The sequence below is a fragment of the Mobula hypostoma genome, chromosome 3, assembly GCF_963921235.1.
Source record: "Mobula hypostoma chromosome 3, sMobHyp1.1, whole genome shotgun sequence".
Taxonomy (NCBI): domain Eukaryota; kingdom Metazoa; phylum Chordata; class Chondrichthyes; order Myliobatiformes; family Myliobatidae; genus Mobula; species Mobula hypostoma.
Genome location: NC_086099.1, coordinates 61092815 through 61116110, shown reverse-complemented (window position 1 = coordinate 61116110; position 23296 = coordinate 61092815). Strand labels below are relative to the sequence as shown.

Here is a 23296-nt window from a genome sequence, read left to right as displayed (position 1 = left end):
TTGCTACGTTTTTCAATTCACTGCCCTCAAAAATGTTGCAAGTCAAGCCAAGCTGCAATTCAATTTTTCTGCCCCAGGGGTTAATATTTTCTCAAACATTTATAATCTATTCATTTGTTCATTTGGATTAATAAATAATTGGCAGGCTTTGAAAAACTGTAATATTTTTCATTCAAATTAATTAAGCTGTTTACAAAATGATTTTGGTTTTCAACATGTGCATCTGCAGGCATTTTCAGTCTCCACATAAAGTGAGAAGAAATACCCACGTGGACCTTTCATCAATGCAAGGTAAAATTAACTATGTAGAGTACATATGTAATATAATTTACATAAAGTATAATAAATGCTATATATTATGTTTATATAATGTGTGTATATAATAGTACATCACAAAGAAGTCCAACTTTGTTTGAGATGCAATTTTTTAAATATATTAGGCATAGCTAACATCCAAACTAAAATTAATGCGTTGCAAACAGTCAAATTGCAAGAACAATTAAAGTGCTTGACCTTAACCTTTACTGATTTTATAAGCAAACCCTGTAGCCTTAAGGAAACAACTTCTCCATAGCAAAGAACTCTACCTCACTTTTTAAAAAAATATACAGTACTTCTGTTTTTGCAAATTTAAAAAAATCTATTCAATATATGTAATTGATTTACTTATTTATTATGTTTTATTTTATTTATTTATTTCTCTCTCTGCTAGATTATGTACTGCATTGAACTGCTGCTGCAAAGTTAACAAATTGCATGTCACATGCCGGTGATAATAAACCTGATTCTGATTCTGAATATATAATGCAAAGAAAGTAAAACCCTTTATTAACCTGAAGTAAATCTGGAAAATTATAGTTTTATCATTAGAAACATTAAGGATTTGTTCTGCATAAATGTTGATGGCGAACATGTTAATCAGATATTGTCTAAAATCAGAATCAGCTTTATTGTCACTGACATTAGTTAAGAAATGTGTTGTTTTGTGACAGCAGTACAGGCATTACAAATTAGAATAAGTTACAATAATAAAGAAATAAGGAAGCTAGTTCAGCTGTGATCTTATTGAGTGGTGGAACAGTTTCAACAGTCTACTGTTGCTCCTATTTCTTATGTTCTTATAAATATTGCAAAGTACAAGGGGTGATTGGTAAGTTCATGGCCTAAGGTAGAAGGAGTCAATCTTAGAAAACCTAGCACATTTATTTTTCAACATAGTCCCCTCCTACAGCGGTCATGGAGCATACGGATCCCTTCTTTGTAGAAGTCAGCGTAGGACCTATGTAGAATTGTGCTTGAGCCTTTGATGGTATACTAAGCTCCTTAACTCCTAATTTAAGTATAGCTGCTGTATGCTTTTGTTGTGTGTGCATCAATATGGTGGGTCTAGGATAGATCTTCAGGTACTTTCTTATAAAGTACTTTAGTAGTTAGCTATTTGCAATACAATGGAACGTTGTCTAGTGATATGAACAAGGCACACCAACTACCCCACCCTTATGTCTGTCAGATTTGAAAACGGTAAAACAAGAATGTGGCAGATTGCAATGTATAACGAACACTCCTGGAATAGAAAATAATCAGTTTGTAGATTGTACATTGACCATACCAAACAAAGTCAGCATTTTGACCCATGGCATACAGAAAGCCTGAAAACAAATACTCTTTAACAGAAATTAAACTTTCTGGCTTTAAACTGTTAGAACTTCAGTACGTAAATCAGCTTATGACTCAACTTATTATAAACAAAGGGATAGGAGATCAGAGGTATGAATCATAGAGAAATACATCATATTTGAAGTTATGCTTCTCAGATACAAAATCTCTAAAATATATCATATGAGCAGATCAGAAAAACTGAACTAAATACTACAAATCAAATGATTTAAACATGAGGAGTAATACTTTTTTGTCAATAGTAAAGGACAGAAAGAACTAATGAAATTGTTCCCTTCCTGTCCTTTACTATTGACAGAAAAAATGAATTAATCAAATTATTTTATTTTCAGACTAAGTTTGAACGATTTGCAAAATAAAAGTTTTAACATAGTGTGATGCTTAAGGGGGGGTGCAGTCGACAGATCGTCTCAGCATTCCTAATGACAAGTGCTACTTATTGCTCTTTTGTGGGATTATGGTGGGATGCTCAAGTTCATTTACTGTTACATTTTAGTGTGGGTTATGTGTAATAATCACCTCCTCCATCTGTATGTGACTGAGTGGGTTCGCTCTCTGGATCATAGTGGCTGGTCTGTTTTTGTACTTATCACAATAAAACAGTTGCTGAGTTTAACGATCTTCCTCGTCTGTCATTATGGACCAAATGCTCGCCACCATAGTAAAGATGTAAACAAATCTTAGTTCAGAAAAAGATGATGTGAAATGTTACAAAAAATGCTTTGATCTGTCCTGTCTGTCTGCAAAGCTTCAGTTTAACAGCTTTCTCCAGAGCTGTCATTCAATTAGGTGCATCAAGGACTTGAACAAGACAGCAGACAACAATCGCAATTCATCAATTCACTGTCCAAGCAATTTGTATGTCCTATACAGTTAACAGAATAATTTCTTGGAGTGTGGGGCACGAGGAATTTTATCTGATTTGTTGCAAGACTGGCCATGCATAAGGCATACTAGAAATAGCCTGATTTTAGTCTCAAGTCATTATCCAGTAATAAAGATGACTGATAGTATTCAAAATTAGGACATGAATTATGCGTTACGTGTATGTTTATAGACAATCACAAATTTGTTTCAAGGTACTAAATATCAAAACAAATCATCCATTTTAATGGATATAACTCACATAGTAACTAGTAGAACTTTATTCAGGAATAATTAGGCATCAAAAGAATATTACATGGACAACCATTTGTTTACTGTAACTGCAAAAAAACTATTATTTTCCTAATCTTCAACAGATCCAGAAAAAAACAATTGTTTTACATTTGTATAAAGTAGAAAGGCCAAAGATTTGCTGTAATTAATAATGCATAGATTTTGAAAGGAATGTGTTAGTCAGATGTTAAGTGTCCATATTGTATACAAAATCCTGATTTTCTAGGAGCCTTTAAAAGAAGTAATTTCCTCCCCACTGTCTTCCTCTAAAAGGCTTACTAGATCCTTTCAGTTGTCAGTGTGACTTCAAACCTGATAACTGCATTGGAACCAAGAACTTTACCAGTTACTCAGATCAATTCCGAACAAATAAGTACAATTCCAACAAGTTGAAAAAAAATTCTCATTTGGCTTATATTTTTTCCTGACTCAATCCAGTGATTTCAGGAGGAATACCCTGCATTCTGGAACAGCTCTATTTATTTCAATGTTTGTAACTATGGATTGCCATAAAATTAACCTGAAGTCTTAAGGACATTGGGTGGAATGCAAAGGAACCTGAATTTTCTTTGGATTGTCCATGGATGACACAAAGGTTGGAGGTGTTGTGGATAGTGTGGAGGACTGTCAGAGGTTATAGTGAGACATTGATAGGGATGCAAAACTGGGCTGAGAAGTGGCAGATGGAGTTCAACCCAGATAAGTGTGAGGTGGTTTATTTTGGTAGGTTAACTATGATGGCAGAATATAGTATTAATGGTAAGACTCTTGGCAATGTGGAGGATCAGAGGGATCTTGGGGTCCGAGTCCATAGGTCACTCAAAGCTGCTGTGCAGGTTGACTCTGTGGTTAAGAAGGCATACAATGCATTGGTCTTCTTCAATCGTGGGATTGAGTTTAAGAGCTGAGAGGCAATGTTGCAGCTATATAGGACCCTGGTCAGAGGTCAGACCCCAATTGGAGTACTGTGCTCAATTCTGGTCACCTCACTACAGGAAGGATGTGGAAACCATAGAAAGGGTGCAAAGGAGATTTACAAGGATGTTGCCTGGATTGGGGAGCATGCCTTATGAGAATAGGTTGAGTGATCTCGGCCTTTTCTCCTTGAATCGACGGAGGATGAGAGGTGGCCTGACAGAGGTGTACTAGATGATGAGAGGCATTGATCGTGTGGATAGTCAGAGGCTTTTTCCCAGGGTTGAAATGGTTGTGACAAGAGGACACAGTTTTAAGGTGCTTGGAAGTAGGTACAGAGGAGATGTCAGGGGTAAGTTTTTTTACGCAGAGAGTGGTGAGTGCATGGAATGGGCTGCTGGCAGCGGCGGTGGAGGCGGAAACAATAGGGTCTTTTAAGAGACTCCTGGACAGGTACATGGAGCTCAGAAAAATAGAGGGCTATGGGTAACCCTAGGTAATTTCTAAGGTTAGGACATATTCGGCATAGCTTTGTGGGCCGAAGGGCCTGCATTGTGCTGTAGGTTTTCTATGTTTTCTATGTACATCCTTTCTAAGATAGGGGGCCCAAAGCTGCACACAGTATTCCAAATGAGGTCTCACTAATGCCCCATAGAGCCTCATCAACACCTCCTTACTCTTATACACTTTTCCCCTTGAAATGAATGCCAACATAGCATTCGCTTTCCTTACCGCCGATCCAACTTGGTGGTTAACCTTTAGGGTATCCTGCACGAGGACCCCCAAGTCCCTTTGCACTTACGATTTTTGAATTTTCTCCCCATCTCAATAATAATCTGCCCGATTATTTCTTCTTCCAAAATGTACAACCGTACATTTGTCAACATTGTATCTCATCTGCCATTTCTTTGCCCACTCTCCTAAACTGACTAAGTCTCTCTGCAACCTTTCCGTTTCTTCAATATTTCCTGCTACTCCACTTGTCTTGGTGTCATCCGCAAACTTAGCCACAAAACCATTTAATCCATAATCCAACTCACCGATATACATCGTAAAAAGAAGCGGCCCCAACACCGACCCCTGCGGAACACCGCTAGTAACCAGCAACCAATCAGAATAGGATCCCTTTATTATAATTCCATGGGCTCTCAACTTATTACGCAGCCTCATATGCGGCACATTATCGAAGGCCTTTTGAAAATCCAAATACACAACACAGTCTCTCCCTTGTCAATCTTATTCGAGATTACCTCAAAAAATTCCAATAGGTTGGTGAGGCAGGATCTTCCCCTCATGAAACCATGCTGGCTTCGGCCTATCTTGTCATGCACCTCGAGGTATTTCATAACCTCATCCTTGAGGATCGACTCCAATAGCTTTCCAACTACCGATGTCAGACTAATAGGTCTGTAATTTTCTTTTTGCTGCCTCCTTCCTTTCTTAAATAGTGGAACTACATTTGCGACCTTCCAGTCTCCGGAACCATGCCAGAGTCTATTAATTCCTGGAAGATCATTTCCAATGCTTCCACAATCTCCAAAGCCACCTCCTTCAGAACCCTTGGGTGCACCTCATCCGGACCCGGAGACTTATCTATTCTTAGTCCACTTAGATTCCCAAGCACTTTCTCTCTAGCAATCTTGACTGTACCTAATTCTATTCCCTGATACCTCTGGCTATCAGGTATATTGCTCATGTCTTCCACTGTGAAGACTGATGCAAAATACTCATTCAGCTCCTCCGCCATCTCTTTGTTATCCATTATAATTTCTCCAGCATCATTTTCAATCAGTCCCATACCTACCCTTTTCACTCTTTTACTCTTCATGTATTTAAAAAAACTTTTAGTATCCTTTTTTATGTTAATCACCAACTTCCTTTCATAATTCAGCTTTTCTTTCCTAATAACTTTCTTAGTTTCCTTCTGTAAGTTTTTAAAGGTCTTCCAGTCCTCATTTTTCCCACTAATTTTTGCTTCCTTGTACGCCGTTTCTTTTGCTTTTATTTTTGCCTTAACCTCTCTCGTTAGCCACATTTGTGCCATATTTCCATTCATGATTTTCTTTTTTCTTGGAATATATTTTTCCTGCATTTTCCTTATTTCTTGTAGGAATTTCATCCAATTCTGCTCTGCCGTCCCTCCATTTAGCTTACTTTTCCAATCGGCTTGGGCCAGTTCCTCTCTCATACCACTGTAATTTCCCCTGTTCCACTGAAATATCGATACACCTGATACCAGCTTCTCCTTTTCAAATTTGAAACTGAACTCAATCATATTATGATCACTACTTCCAAGAGGTTCCTTTACCTCCAGCTCCCTAATCGCCTCAGGTTCGTTATACAGCACCCAATCCAAAACAGCCGGTCCCCTGGTGGGCTTCTGGACAAGCTGTTCCAAAAAGCCATCCTGTAGGCATTCTACAAACTCCCTCTCCTGAGATCCATTACCTTCCTGACTTTCCCAATCCCCTTTCATATTAAAATCCCCCATAATTATCTTGACATTTTCCTTCTGACACGCTTCTTCTATTTCCAGCTGCAACTTGTAGTCCACATCCCGGCTGCTGTTTGGAGGCCTGTATACAACTGCTATTAGTGTCTTTTTACCCTCGCCATTTCTTAATTCTACCCATAAGGATTCTACCTCTTCTGATCCTATGTCCCTTCTTTCTATTGATTTGATATCGTTACTTACCATCAGGGACACGCCACCCCCTTTACCTACCTTCCTACCTTTCCTATACACTGTGTATCCTTGGATATTCAGCTCCCAATCACATCCATCATTTAGCCATGACTCGGTGATGGGCACAATGTCATATCTTTTAACCTGCAGCTGTGCAGCAAGGTCATCCACTTTATTTCTAATGCTGCGTGCATTTAAGTACAGTACATTTAGATCGGTATCTGTTGTCGATTTTGCTATATTTTTATTTTGCAGCAAATTATCCTGTATATTCACCCGCCGGTCCTTCTTGCCATCTTTGCTGCACAGTATTTTTGACTTATTTCTATTTTCCTCTTCCTCGACCCTAACACCTTGGTTTCCTTCCCCTTGCCAACTTAGTTTAACCCCTCCCTAACAGCTATATTAAACAATCCCACCAGGATATTAGTACCTTTCGAGTTCAGGTGTAATCCATCTTTTTTGTATAAGCCATACCTTCCCCAAAATAGATCCCAATGATTAAAGAATTTGAAGCCCTGCCCCCTGCACCAGTTACTTAGCCACACATTCATCTGCTTAATTCTTCTATTCTTACCATCATTAGCATGCAGCTCAGGCAGCAATCCTGATATTATTACTCTGGAGGTCCGGCTTTTCAATTTTCTTCCTAGCTCCCAGTAATCTTTCTTCAGGACCTCCTCTCTTTTTCTGTCTATGTCATTGGTACCAACATGTACCAAGATTTCCGGCTGCTCGCCCTCTCTCATCAGAATACTCTGGACTCAGAATAATCCCGTACCTTGGCACCAGGGAGGCAACACACCATCCGGGTATCCTTGTCCGGCTCGCAGAATCTCTTGTCCGTCCCCCTTACGACGGACTCCCCTATAACTACCGCATTTCTTCTTGCTCTCTTGATTTCGGCGTTGGGCAGAATGCCAGAGTCTCGTTCACTGTGGTCCTCCTCTGTCAGGTCTGCCTCTTCAGCAGTATCCAAAACGATATATCGATTTCTGAGGGGGACTGTCACAGGGGTGCTATCCACTACCTCTCTATAGGTAGTATCTATCACCTCCTCACTTTCCCTAATTAGCCAAAGGTCATAAATTTCCATCTCCAGCTCCTTAACACGGTCCTTCAGGAGCCTCATCTCAGTGCACCTGGTGCAGATGTAATCCTTGGGGAGGCTGGGAGTCTCCCAGGGTCCCCACATCTGGCACTCCAAGCACAACACTAATCCTAGATGCATACCTCTAGTGCTACTGTTTGTACTAAATACCAAAAAACTGTAACTTACTCCGATACTATGAGACTCAACGGTCGCAAGAAGCCTCTTCCCGTCTCCGCCAAAACTCGTTGAGCCAAAGCCCTTTCACTCTGAACCCTCTCACTCCGCAGCCCGCTCCGACGCTGGATATGGCGGTTTTCTTTTTAAACTGTTCGTGCTCAACTGGCTGATGTCACGCGCCTGCGCAGTCTGGCCTCTCTCCTACTCCGAGAAATAAAATGTCTTCTCGCTGGAAATCCTTAGACTCTTACCGCTGTCTTCTTGATCCGAAGAGAAAAAGCCTGCGACTTCCTTCCTCTTTTTAAACTGTTCGTGGGACGAAGTGGGACAAACCAGAGACCTTGGAGAGGAACCCAAAAGATCACAGGTAGAATATGTAAACTTACAAACATCACCACAGGTCAGGGTTTAACCTGGGTCACTGGGGCACTGTGCATCACTATATCATCTGTTTGTTTACTCATATTATTCATTTTCAACACCTGAATTCACTGTATTCTCAGTATCAAGATGGTAGATTACTTTCATGAGTCAAAATTAAATGCATCTAGATGGAAAATCAAACTCCTTGTCAGAAGCCTCTACTACTTGAAGCTTAGATCACATTTAGTTTGGCAGAATGCATGATCCACTCAATTCAGTCATCCCCAGCAAAGTTGAACCAGTCATTTAATAGGTTTTCAATATGGTTGCCCTGCAAACCAGGAACTTGTATTTAAATTTTTAAAACCTGAAATTATTCGAAACAAGGGAAACAAGTAATCTAGATATTAATACGTTTATTCCACTTCTGGTTATAAAGAAAAATACTAGAGATCTATGGTTTTACAAGAAAATCAAAGCTAATCATGGAAAAATAATTAAAAATCCAGAAAGAACCACCTGCAATACTGCAACAATAAATTCCTGCTATAACTGAATAGTCCTACATCACACAACCTCAAACTTCTCACCCATACTCTCTCCAGTCATGAGACACAAACTAATATACATTTTCTAATAATTACAAACCATTCATCTATTCATGTTGCGTATTAACTGATTATAAATATTAAACATAAGTAAAGCGAAAAATGATTTCTAAGGTCAAATCTAATGACATTATGTCTCTGAGCTCATAAGCTATTTGCATTCACATTTTTTCATTTTTACCAGTGTGTTGGTATTGGGTTTCTGAAATATTTTTAATACCAAGAGTCAATAGGTTTAACAATCAATTTTGCAGGAGCAGATTAAGTGGAATCAGAACTGTCTCATCCATCCTGTGAGCTTAACTACTTACTGCAGTTACCAGCTCAGCTGCTCATGGAATCAGTGGTGCCCCCAAATAAACAGTTCCTAGACAAGTTTGATCATTTCAAATCAGTTTTTAATGCCTACTTGTTTATCTCTGAAAAAAAATTCAAGTAAGCATCTGGAACAAATAGATTTATTATATAAAAATTAAGATAAGAAAGCTGTTTTATCATTTGTACTCTAATAACATTTAATGGCATGTAAGAAATGATAGAACAAAGCAGTGACTTATACTTAGGTCAGGCAGCATCTGTGGAAAGAGAAATAGAGTTAACATTTTAAGATGAGGACCTGCAAAGGATCGTTGACATGAAACGATAACTCCAATTCTCTTTTCACAGATACTAACTGAATTGCTGAGAGTTTCCAACATCACCCTTTATTATTTCAGACTTACAACATCTGGAATTGCTTAGTTTATCTCAAAGTAAAAGTTTGATTATGACAATAAGAGCACTAGGCACTGCAAGTACACAACTCAGAGCAGTTTCCTCAGAATACTCCTATACTTAATTTTTTGGTATGCAAGACATCAGTCTCTATAACACAAGAAAATAGTTAACTTGTCACTAACTGTTATTTTAACAAGGTGACACTGCACTCTCTTACACTGTTATAAATCTGTCAAAAAATTAGACAATCTGAAATCATTACAAAGGAATTCAGCCTTTAAAAGGTTCAATCAACTCCTACAAGGAACACTTCCATCTGGAAACTTTGCCTTCCTCAGAAATGTGTACAATGCCTATGTACTGACAATCACTTTATTAATATAAAAGTAGGATTTATTGTTCACTCACTTCTATAAGGGTTGTGCTATTTGTACTACAAGTATCTGGGGATGCAGCTGGATGACAGACTTGAGTGGAGCACCACACAGAGGCTGTGTGCAAGAAGGGCCAGAGTTGCCTCTATTTCCTGAGGAGACTGAGGTCCTTTGGAGTGTGCAGGCCTTTCCTTCACATGTTCTACCAGTCTGTTGTCGCCAGTACAATCTTGTATGCGGTAGTGTGCTGGGGCAATGGCATCAACACGGGTGATGTCAACAGGCTCAATAAACTGGTTAGAAAGGCTGGCTCTGTTACAGGAGTCAAACTGGACACAGTGGAGGCTGTGGGAGAACAAAGCACCCTACGGAAAATCCTGGCAATTCTGGACAATGTTTCTCACTCTCTGCATGCCACCTTGGCTGAACAGAGGAGCACTTTTAGTAATAGACTAAGACAACACTGCTGCTCCAAAGAGCGCTATATGAGGTCATTCTTACCCTCGGTCATTAGACCCTATAATGAGTCAACCTATAACCGGGGAAGTGATGACCACCCCCCACCCCACCCTCTTGTTAGACTGGTTGAGGTAACTTATTTTTATTCTTTCTTACTTCTCTTCTAATATTTGTATATTTGTACACAGTATCTGTGCACTTGTAATGCTACCTTAACACTGTAATTTCCTTTGGGATCAATAAAGTATCTATCTAATTAAAAAATGAGATTACTGTTTTAATGTTTTTTTGACAATGTAATGCAACATTGGGTAGACACTGATTTATGATATCAAGAATCCCAAATAACCTTGCTATAATACCACAGATCCCAGGTATCGATTCAGGATGGACTGCTGATTCTCATCTATGAGAAACCAAGTTTACTGAAACAGATCTTTGTTCTTTGGAGCGTAGAAGGTTGAGGGGAGACTTGATAGAGGTGTTTAAAATTATGAGGGGGATTGACAGAGTTGACGTGGATAGGCTTTTTCCATTGAGAATGGGGGAGATTCAAACAAGAGGACATGTTGAGAGTTCAAGGGCAAAAGTTTAGGGGTAACATGAGGGGGAACTTCTTTACTCAGAGAGTGGTAGCTGTGTGGAACGAGCTTCCAGCAGAAGTGGTTGAGGCAGGTTCGATGTTGTCATTTAAAGTTAAATTGGATAGCTATATGGACAGGAAAGGAATGGAAGGTTATGGGCTGAGTGCAGGTCGGTGAGACTAGGTGACAGTAAGAGTTCGGCATGGAATAGAAGGGCCGAGATGGCCTGTTTCCATACTGTAATTGTTATATGGTTATATTAGACCAAAATTAAATTAATATGAGGCTTTGCAGGAGAATTGGGATAGAGCTTTTCAATATGTCTTGGACTAGATTTAAACTGCATTTCTCAATGACTTGATTGAATCCAACTTATTGTTCAGTTGTGCCTATTGTAATTTGTTTAAGAATATTTTTTGTTATATAACAAAGAATTCTACTGTACTCCCTTAAACATCAGATGCAGTGGTGGAGAAAATATACCATCAAGTATAATTTCAGGTTAGTAAAATAAAACTAAAGATACTTAACTGAGAATTTACTAATTTTGCAGCAAGCTTTGGCTTTGTATTGAATAATTATCTGCTAATATATTTTCTTTTACTGATTTATTTGTTTCTATTTTCCTTCTGGGTTTGTGCTTTCCTGTAGATGTTTGACTTAATGACTGCTGTTCCATAGATTCTCTGTACAACTTGGATTGTGTGGATTGGCAGGTTTCTGCATTCCTGGCAGACAGCAGTGGGGAAGATGATGGCAGAGGTAGCAGAGCAGTTTAGACATTGATCCAGGAGACAGAAGCGTTGATAGAGAAGAGAAGGGTCGGGGGGGGGGGAAATGGAGCTAGGAGAGGGCAAAGGATGGTGAAAGGGGGAAAATAGATGGGGAGCTGGATGACGGGGGAGGCAGAGAAAGTGACATACTGGGAATAGATGGCAGGTGACGGATATGAAAGGGGGTTACAGAAGACAAGAGAAGGAGGGGCGGTGCAAGAACATCAGGAGCTGGGACACCAGAAATAACCTGTATTTATTTACTTGGAAAAAAAAAGCATGACAAGGTGTTTCAGAGAAGTGCAAGCAAAATAGGTTCAGGATGACTTTGGGGAAGGTGAGGGTTAGTTGAAGGGTGAGGGGTGAAAAGAAGTAGACTTGAAGTGCAGTACCTCACTTAACAGCTAAAATCTCATCAAATAGCACAGTAGTCAGCTGTCTAGCAAAGGCCATATTTTATTGAAGGTATCTTCCTCCTCCTCCTTCCTTCTTCTTCCATTGCCCATTCTAGTTCCCCTCTTCCCTCTTCACTTCTCTGCATCTGTCTATCACCTCCTCCTGCCCTTCACTTTCTCCCATGGTCCACTCTGTTCTCTTATCGGACTTGCTGAGCTCCTCAAGCATCTTGTATATATTATTGTACATTTTATTTCTTCTGCTCTTAAGGATGCCCAGTAACAGAAGGTCAAATACCAGAGACGGCCAAAAGCTTGGAAAAAAGATGATTTTTTTTGAACACAAACCCAGCTGCAGGGAGTTTGGAAATCAAAGCACAGTCAGTGCAAATGGATTGAACTTTCAATGGATGGAAACGTTGGAGAGATTCTTAATTAAAGTCAGAGGAACAATTATAGAGCTAGAATGATTACAGGGGCATGGATGAACTGTATCACATGATGGGGATTTAATTCTATTATGATGGGGAGGAAGGAGCCAACTCAGATTAATGAGATAAATATGATGTTCATGTATGTTTTCTTAAATAATTCATTGACTATGGCAGCTGATGGCAAGACTAAAATTTATTGCCATCCCTAATTGCTCCTTGAAGTGACAGCTCCAGGCACATTACTGTTAGTCTAGAGTCACAAATAGGATAAACTAATTAAAGATGGTACAATTTCTTCCCTTCCAATAGTAATAAGTGAACCAAATGAATTTTTATGATGATCTTTCATAGATACTATTATTACTATTAATTTTCACTCCAGATTTACTAGATCAACTTAAATGCTATTTATTTACTGACATGCTGGGATTGGGTCTCATGTAAATGAATCATTAACTCAGGAGTGCGAGTTCAGGTATTAAAGATAATTCAATGCATAGCACTTTTCCTCTCGCATTGTGCGATGGAAAATAGATTTTTTTAATTTAAGTACAGTAACATCTGTTTCTGGGTATTGTTGCATTGCAGGGAACTCTTGGCCATGTGGGGTTGATTTCTGTGAGGGGACGGAGGTGCAGAAATAACTTTCTGTTCATAAAGTTTGAAAATACTTCATTGTGTGGATAACCCTTTTAATTCAACATGACCAGAATTAAGTCAATTCACCAAGCAAAGCCTGCTTTGCAGCATTGCAGGATAACTTGGAAGCTCTTTACTCTTGGAGAATGCATAATTGGTTACCTCTAGGATAATTGATTATACAGCATCCCACTCTAGGTTCCATAGGCCTCAGCCCTAGCATAAAAACAAACCCTTTTCCATACTGCCCATGATCTCTGGGAGTCCCCGGACACACTTGCACCCAAAACGTACACTTCGACAACCATCTCCACAATTCTCCAGCAAGATGTCCATAGGCTACTGAAATTTGGTTGCACATCCTCCTCCACATGGTAGCAACCCAAGCTCTCACATACAATAATAGCCTGCTCCTAGATTGAGAAGGTTCTAGCATCATATGGAATGAAGTCAGGAGAAGAGGAGAAAAGGAGGACAACATAACTGTTATAGGTCACAGACCATCACACTCATGGAGACACAAGATACTGTATTCGATGCAGGACTTCAACAATTCCTTCCTCCCACAGTTGCTGCTCAACCCACTGAGTTCCTTCAGCAGATTGTTTGCTGCAGTGTCACTCATTACAGATTAGAGCTGCTTTATACTGTGACTTGGATGGAAATGGAGGGACTTAGAATTTGCACAAGGACTAAGGAAATACTTTGTTAGGGCGAACATGTTAAAAGAAACCTCAGGAAAGGACAGTTGAGGATCAAGTGAATAATTTATGAGGATGTTAACAGAAGTTAAATTTTAGTACTGTAAAACATATCATTATGGTTAGTTACAGGGAAATTAAAGAGCAGATAGACAATAAGGCATGTAGGAGCCATGTCTATTTTCTGCCTGTATTGTACAAACGTATTTTGTGTTGTGCGTTTATTATGGGTTTTGGTAATCTGTCACGTAGGTTCAGGTGTAGTAGAAGCAAACACGTATAGTTACGTATTCACACTTTGTCATAGTTAGTTCAGTTGAGAGTGAGTGGGCTGGGGATGATCATTTGAATGCTAATTGATCTTATTTCGTTATATTGCTAATTTAGTTTTGTTGGTTTTTTATTGTAATAAGATCATTAATCTTTGCTGTTTCGTAATAAAAGATCAAACGTACTTTTTTCGACTTGGAACTAGGTTACTTGGAAGCACATCATACTGTGTTAATTCCTGTACTGTCTCTCAACGGTTTTGATTTGTTTTCAAGTATCTGCTACATGGTGCAAGGTCCTTGACGCAGTACATTGCAAGGACAAGAATTCATCTTTAACATACAGGAGGTCCATTCAAGAACTTTATAACAGGGGGATGGAAGCTTTCTTTGAGTAGTGCACACTGCCAAGCTTTTGAATCTTCTGCCTAATGGAAGGGCAGAGAAGAGAGAATGTCAGGTGTGGGAAGCACATATAAAAATTAGAGAGAAGAAAATAATTGAGCAAAGAACTGAGTCTCCATTTGACTGCTGAAAGATAGAATAGAAGCCATAGGGAAGAAGAGCGGGGTATGGACCTGGGCTGCTTTCATTAATTTCCTGCAGAAGAGTGCTAAAAGAAAGTCTATAGCTAATAAATTATGCCTAAGTGTTTCCATGATGCTGAGGTGGAGATAGAGCTATGAGGTGGAGAGAGTCATGGAGCAAGGATGTGGTCCAGAGCTACGATTCTTTGGTGTAGACATCACCAGTAGCTTGACCTGGTCCAAGTTGATGGTATGGCCAAGACAACACATAAGTACTTCTACTTCCTTAGAAGGCTAAGGAAATTTAGCATGTTGTTCATCCTCTCCAATTTTGATAAAATGCACCATTGAAAACATTCTATCCAGAGACATCACAGCTTGTTATGACAACTGCTCTACCCAAGAACTTACAGAGAGTTGTGTGCAAAGCTCAGTCCACAACAAAAACCAGCTTCCCCTCCATGGACTTTGTGTATACTTCTCACTGTCTCAAAAAAAACAGATGGCACAATCAAAGACCCTTCTCTTAGTTTGCAAAACTTTTACTGTATCTCAGTCCATGTGACAATAATAAATATCAATAAAAACTTGGAATCTAATGTTATTTAACAAACTTTAACTTGAATCATCTTCAGAAAAGGAAGAACTTTACAGAGAAGGGGAAAGGGGAAGAAAATGACTTTGAGCTATAATGGAACAGTAAGAAAGGCTAATTTAAGTTTTGTCAAAAAGATGCTTCTAGAAAGTGGAGAGTTAATTGAAAATGGTCAATTATGAGAGATTTACAAGCTCTGACTAGAGAATTACAAAAGAGGTAGTGAGAGATTATAAAGAACCTTAAAATTCTTTCAATACACATAATATGTCTAAAAGAATTGGCATAAAGTTTGAGGCAGCAATTTTGATTGACAGCTCAATAAATCAATTGCCAATGGTGAATTATGGGGGGGGGGGAAGGGAGGCACTGAATTCAAGTCTTTTTCCTTCTCTCAAACTGGAATCAACACAGTCTTAAGTCAATTTTCAGGAAAAGAACAGTGATAGAAGTAGTGATAGAGTTTCAACCCAATTAAATATATTCCCTGGTGAAAAAAGATGCTATATCACTGCAACTTCATCTTTAAATACATGAAGAAACAAGGCCAACACACACAAAATGCTGGTGAACGCAGCAGGCCAGGCAGCATCTATAGGAAGAAGTACAGTCGACGTTTCGGGTCGAGACCCTTCGTCAGGACTAACGGGAAAAAGAGATAGTAAGATATATGAAAGTGGGAGGGGGAAGAGGGAGACAGGAGGGGGAGGGATGAAGCCAAGAAACAAGGGTGGTTGGATCATCCTTGTGAAGGGTACTATGAGCAGTTGTATTCACTCTGTCTTTTCTTTAATGTTAAAGTCACTCCATAAACCAAAACTCTTTATAAAGATTTTATAAATGAACCTTTTGAAATATTTGTTCTAGGTAGATCATATCCCAATGATGAATTCAGTATTTATTATGGGTAATTAAAGCTTTAACTATATGAATGCAGACAGCTTTCTTGTTAAGTAGACAAGCGCCATACAAGATATGAGCATGAAATCAGTGATTTAAGAATAGCAATAGCTCGGATTCAAATAGTTGGCATGCCAGCAGATTCAAAGCACACAGGCCAAATGAGGGTAATGTTGTCAGATTAAAATTATTGCTGAAATTCCTGCATGTTTCTAAACTTCTGAAACTCATTATAAAATACTTCTGAAATTAAACTTTTTATTTATTGAATTTATAGTAAGTGTACAAGAAACTAAAATCCTTCACTGGTCAAACAGTAACACATGTTCAATTGTTTTTTTTGTGGATTTATTAATTGTTTGAAAAACAACCTGCAAGTAAGAAAATAAATCCCATATTTCATTTCCAGCAGCTGCATACTTTGGTCTTTAGTTCTGATGTTTTCATTTCATCCTAAATAAAATGCCAACTTGTATTAAATTGTTCAGTTGTACTTTCACTGAGTTTGTAAACCTCAAAACATTGAGCGTTAATTGCTTAACATTTTTGAAAAAAATTATATATCTTCACAACTAGAAACATTTAAAACAAATTAAAGCAGGACATTCAAAACAAAATTTTCACTTGAACAGTGTGGAGGATCAGAGGGATCTTGGGGTTTGAGTCCATAGGACACTCAAAGCTATTGTGCAGGTTGACTCTGTGGTTAAGAAGGCTTACGATGCATTGGCCTTCATCAATCGTGGGATTGAGTTTAAGAGCCGAGAGGTAATGTTGCAGCTACATAGGACCCAGGTCAGACCCCACTTGGAGTACTGTGCTCAGTTCTGGTCTCCTCACTATGGGAAGGATGTGGAAACCATAGAAAGGGTGCAGAGGAGATTTACAAGGATGTTGCCTGGTTTGGGGAGTATTCCTTATGAGAATAGGTTGAGTGAACTCAGCCTTTTCTCCTTGGAGCGACGGAGGATGAGAGGTGACCTGATAGAGGTGTATAAGATGATGAGAGGCATTGATCATGCGGTTAGTCAGAGGCTTTTTCCCAGGGCTGAAATAGCTAGCACGAGAGGGCACAGTTTTAAGGTGCTTGGAAGTAGGTACAGAGGAGATGTCAGGCATAAGTTGTTTTTTTTTACACAGAGTGTGGTGAGTGCATGGAATGGGCTGCTGGCGACGGTGGTGGAGGTGGAAACGATAGGGTCTTTTAAGAGACTCCTGGTTAGGTACATGGAGCTTAGAAAAGTAGAGAGCTATGGGTAAGCCTAGGTAATTTCTAAGGTAAGGACATGTTCGGCACAGCTTTGTGGATCGAAGGGCTGTATTGTGCTGTAGCATTTCTATGAAGTTGAATTCCACATGCTGTTAAATGTTGATGGTTCTGAATAGAAAATGGAAGGAGTCCTGCATTCTTGTGCATATGTGATTAAATGCAGAACAGCCAAATGAATCAGTTCAACTTCTGCAAGTTGTAGCAAAGCTTAGTCTTGTTGAGATTATCCTATGTTTACAATGGGGAAATTTGCCTTACTGATTCTGTCATTGATTATAGAACTGCAAATGGAAAGGACGAAAGTTTCTTATTCTTCAAAAATCATTTAAATTAAATGCTCATTATATGATATTCCATTTCATAATATTTTATAATATGGTTCCTTAAGGTTGTTATAACCGGGTTTGGGTGTGGGGGGGGGGGGGGTTAGTGGAGATAAGCTCCCACTATCTATTAAATGCTCCCAATGACATGAGTCTGAAATAGACTTTGACAACCAAGTTCAGCTCCTGGCCATGTGGGTTTAGCTATCAAGCCTGGGGGATCCCTTTCCACTGACGGGAGAAGGGGCGAAGGCAGGTTGCCAGTACCTTAAATCCAGTTATTTTGGGTACATGGAATGTATATTTTAGATGAATTTGAGTAGATACTTTAAAAAATAATATTATTTTAATTTTTTAAAAATGTACTTCAATTTCAATAGTCTTTCAACTGTCTGAGTCCTAGAGCCATTTCTACACTATTAAAATAATTCTCAGAGCTTTGACAGGTGGCAAAACTTTACTGTTGGTCAAAGACTTCTGTGGTTCTGTGGTCCAGCTGCCGCTAAGATTGTACTGCTGGAGTCTGGACAGTGTTAGGCCAGAAAGATCAGCCCCCTGCACTCCGCCCTGGCAAGTACAAGTGTGAGGACACTGTGGAGTGAGATTCTGAGTGTGGGTTCCAGGCCAGTAAGACAAGATGGAATAAATGCTTTTGCAACAATTGTGTTTGGCACAAGACACATGTCATTGCTATTTTTATGTCAACAATGCAAGTAGTATTTTAAAATTGTCCCTGGCTAACCAAAAGGATCATGAACGCAGGTGCCTTTGTTCATATTGCTGCACAACTGTGCAAAGCTTTTCGTTTGTATGTGATTCAGTTGTTGAGAAATTTATTTGGCTGTGTAATTACTGAGAGGTAATTCATGATTGCTGGTGTCCGAGAACTCAGGTTACACTGGACCGGTATGAAAATGCCTTAAGAATTCAGTAGATGCTGAAAAGTTTACATACACCACTACTGCCATCTTCTGATGAAGTTCTGTAATGTATTCTTTGTAAATAGGTGGCAGACTTTGTAACACCGATCCATGATCTCTTTAGCATGCACAGAATACTTGGGATGCAAGATGAGTTAAATAAATTTGTTTCTGTAACTTTACTTTGCTGCTTCTTAAGACAATGATTGGACAGAGCTAGGACAGATGCAAAGATGGCACTGATGAGACATGGTGACACTTTGCAGGCTGCAAACAAAACTACTAACAATTCTACTAAATGTACTTTTTCAGGACTATGATCACTGCAATCCGCAGCCTGTAATTTCCTGCTGGAAGGTGTGCTTTGAGCTATCCGTATGACTTGGCATTTTAGTGGCTCCTGAGTGCAGGTATCAGCATGGCAGCCATTGCTGGCGCAGACAGGGCTGAACTGAAGAGGTGGGGCATGGGCCCCAAGACTGGTGAATGAACCCATGTTTGGCCAATTTAAGTGCTGAGCCAGATTAAAAAGATTAAGGTGTCGAGGCTGAAGGCCAATGATGAAACGGTGTTCAGCTCACTATTCTGGGAGGCTTTACTTGCCTCGGCACTGAACCTAGCTCCACTGGGCTCCTGGACCAGCTGCAGTGTTGAACTGGCAGTGGACTTACTTTTGGGACTCTACAGTTCAGGTTCTGTGGATCGTTTGCTTGTTTTTTAAAATTTAAATTGCCTACATGATTTGTTCTTTGTTTTGTGCACGTTGGATGTACGACTGTCTTTGTGGTGTGGATTTTTTTCATGAATTCTGTTGTGTTTCTTTGTTTTGTGGCTGCTTGCAAGAAAAGGGATCTAAAGGTTGTACATTTATTATCAATGGCATACTCTGATAATAAACGTACTTTGAATTTTGAACCCTGGATAAACTGGAAAGGTGGAAAGACTGGATAAACAGGCTGCTTGAACTTAAATGGAAGTGACTGAGGGAAGAGAACCTTGAAAAAAAATACTAGGCCGGTGAAAGAGCAATTTGGAACATATGTTAGGAACATCATGCAGAGTGATCAGCATTTAGTGATATTTTTATTGTAGAAAGATGAATTAACTTATCAGCATTTAATGATAAAGTTACAATACTTGAATCAATTTCTGCTGCCTATGGCTGAGCATATTTATTAATTGTTTATCACATTGGGCATCAACATGGATTTCCCATTAGCCAAAAAATTGCAAGAGATGAACGTGGTAAAGGAAAGATGACAGGTTGTTCAGAGTTAAGGCATCTTGGCTACTTTTGCCAGACAAGTGATGTTTTTCTCCCACTCTAATAAAGGAACTGAGCAAAGTTTGGGAAAATCATGTACTCTTTCAATACATAAATATTGTGAGTGTACTGTTCACAAAATATGCCAAGTATCTCCACTAGAAATAATATTTCATATTACATTAATATTTCCTCAGCTCCTTAGAATATGATCCAGAAATTTAAAACAATTTATTTCTGATGAGTGAAAACTGGTACAATTAGTATAGAGGCACTTCCCAGATTACCTAAGGGTTCTGTTCCTGAAAACTGTCTGTAAGTCAGTGTTTTGAAATTTCCGTTTTCTATAATAACCAACATTGTATTGCTCTGCATATGTTTGCTGAGTTTCCAAATTCCCAATGGCATCATTCTACCTCTGTAACCTGGATATGAGTGCAGCCCAGAATGATGACATGCAAAGCATCCATGGTTTATTTTTGACATAATAATTTAACATTAAATGGGTTCTTTCACCCAAGGTCAATCATTAGAGCATAGCTGATGGAAAGTGGAAATATTGTCCTGCAATGAAATTGTCCATCTGAAGCTGGAATTGAGACAGGTGGTATTGGAAGAATAAGCATTTTTTTAAAATTTGTACTGCCTAGTTCAAAGGAAGATACATTTCAAGTCCTGTTCTGTTAATCTTAAATTCTGGGTGGCAGGGTGGTGAAACGTCTCTACCAAAGGAGGTGCTCCTTCCCTCTACTAGCCTGCACATCACCCTTGGGCAAAGTGTAGCAGTTGCTTAACCCCACCCCCACTCCTGATTAGGGTCACGTCAAGCCATGGGAGCAGGTGGTGAATGGTCGTATGAGCAGCTGGTGCTCATCACAAGTCCTGGTTATGCGACCATTGACACCAGGCAGACAATCTCTGAAGAATATTGATAATGGCTAGGGTCACCCTTCTTGTAAAGACACTGCCAGAAGGCAGAAAATTTGCCAAGAACAATCATGGTTATGGAAAGACCATGATCGCACACATCATATGACACAGCATCTTAACTTTACAGAATTCTTTTCCCCACTACCAGATAACGCAAGAGAAGTACTTAACCAATTAATAAAAATAAAATATTTTGCTTTTCTGCAGTTTGGTTCCATATTCCACTTACTGTACCATAAATTATTTGTATACCAGGAAGACAAGCAGTGCTTTGCTTATTTAATGCCATTTCATTACACTGAACTATTAGGTTGAACCATAGAGACACAGTGTTATATCACATGAATACAGGTCATGTCAATCAATTTGTCTGCTTGAACTAGTCCTACTTTCTTGTATTTGGTCCATATTCCTCTAAACCTTTCTTATCCATATACACATCTAAATGTCAGAATCAGACTTGCCAAATTAATAACACCCTTCTTATAAGGAGCCGGCTGGAATGGTACACACTCTTCCGCATGCAGTCTCAATATGTCTTGTACAGTTGTAGTGTGACTTCCCAACTCTTGTACTTAATGCCCTGACCAATGTAAGCTTAAGTAACCTTCTTCAATATCCACTAACCACTAATTATGGTTTTGTTTTCAAACTTGTTAACCATGTTAAAATATTCTCATCCACTCATTAATATAGATGACAGGGAACAGGGAACCCAACACCAATCTCTATATACACCACTGGTCACAGGCCTAAGTACTAACAATTGACAAGACACTATTTTAGCTCTGGTAAGGTTTGTTCTACTTATTTTTATTTTCCTATTTTACAATTATTAAATAAAAGCTATCAACAGCCTTCAATACTCTTAGTATTTAAAGTCTAAAATCTAATAGAGAAATAAATTTTGAATTATAATTCTGATATTACACAACTTAAAAATAGGAGTTTGAATAGGAGTTTGAATCTCTACCACTTAATTTAATGTTCTAAAGCTGAAATCGCAGCAATTTATCCTCCATGGCTCAGGGTGGCACAATAACCCAAGCCAGAAAATTCAGAAAATAATCTTAATTTCAGAAGAAATCATTTTAGTTTACCCCAAACATGCAAGATAACCTCTCTGTTCAACAGCTGTAAGGATCATGAATTGTGGAAGTACCATGAGATCTCCAATTAGTTGGAGCAGTACTATTCAGATAGTGGGAGTTTGCACCATGACCTGTGGGTCACATCTTTGTCTGACTAAAGCAGTTACTCTTGTAGGATACATTATGATAGAAAGGGATATTTAACTTTCATACTTGTTAGACAAACCTAATAACTATTGACATGATAAGGGTGATTGTAGACTGGGTAGAATAAACACTATGCAATCTAACCAGTTGAAGATTTCTCCATACTAATAATTCCTTTATAATTTACTATACAATCAAGCTTGTAAGCAGTATTTTTAATGTTAGATTCTGTAAATGAAGGTCAGCTGTTGATTGCCGCAGACTCTTGGGATTCCATTGGAACATCATCTACTTTACAACTGAAGAGAACACAAGGTCTTAAACTTCTTGCCAAAAGAAACAAACAAATTGTCGCTTTCAGAACAGTCTGTGGTTCTTTTTTCTCTAGAAAGAATATTACTACAATCTGTTTCAACTAACTTTTTTTTCTAAACACAATATATTTGAAGAGATTTACTTTTCTTGAAAGTGAGCCAAAAGTGCAATTTTGATTCCAAGAAACTGATGTTTGTGCAGCGTTCATAATAAACTCTTATGGTCTCACTCACCACCAACCCCCCCCCCCCAACTCTCATCTTCCGTCCAACCACCCTTAGCTGCCAGCTAATTTGCCTATGACCCTTCTCTTTCCATCTATCATAAGCTCAGACACTGGGCGGCTTACTGACATTTATAAAGTATACAGCTTCATTCAAAAAAAATCTGCTGGTAATGATTCAGCCCGTCACACAACAGAAGAATCTGTGCAGTATCCTAGATTTGGGCTGACAAGTACCAGATAATATTCATGTCACATATCTGACAGGTCATACTTATTTTCAGTAGAGAAAGCCCAGCCATCTCTCCTTTGACCTTGCATGGTTGAATTTCCCATTATCATTTTGCTTGCTGGGGTTGCAGGAAGCTAGGATCGTGGTTCTGACTGACCAAAACCAACGTAATCCAGCCATATTAATGGCAGAGTAGAGCAAAGAGTGGGTTCCCTATCTGTTGCTCCAGATTTCAGTGTCTCTCTAAATCAAGAAGTGCACATCTTGTAGTGTACTTAATATCTCAAATATTACCTATTTGAGTAATATGCAGATATATTGTTTGATTAAGCATTCGTTTGTTTATGGTAATATATAAGTAGTGTATGTGAATGGCATACATCATTACACCATCATGTCATATGTGAGCACCTCACTAAAGAAAACCTAATTAGACAAAAAACTGGGGTTTATATGCTTTTCCTTCAATTAGTTTCTGGAGTTGAGGTGACTTTAAACTAGAATGGTTGGGGGGTGGGAATCAAATTAAAGAGGCTA

General features: G+C 38.9%; 1 protein-coding gene across 2 annotated transcripts in view; it reads right to left on the bottom strand.

Moving 5' to 3' along the window:
- scfd2 (sec1 family domain containing 2) overlaps positions 1-23296 on the bottom strand; it is a 303002-nt gene that overhangs the window by 58511 nt on the left and 221195 nt on the right. Inside the window, exon 6 of one of the 2 annotated variants that reach the window (XM_063043149.1) lies at positions 7936-8046. The exons of the other annotated variant lie outside the window; for it this stretch is intronic. Coding sequence (XP_062899219.1) covers positions 7946-8046 — 101 coding nt within the window. The 3' untranslated portion in view covers positions 7936-7945. Of the gene's footprint in view, positions 1-7935; positions 8047-23296 lie in introns of those variants that run through there. 2 annotated transcript variants of the gene reach the window in all.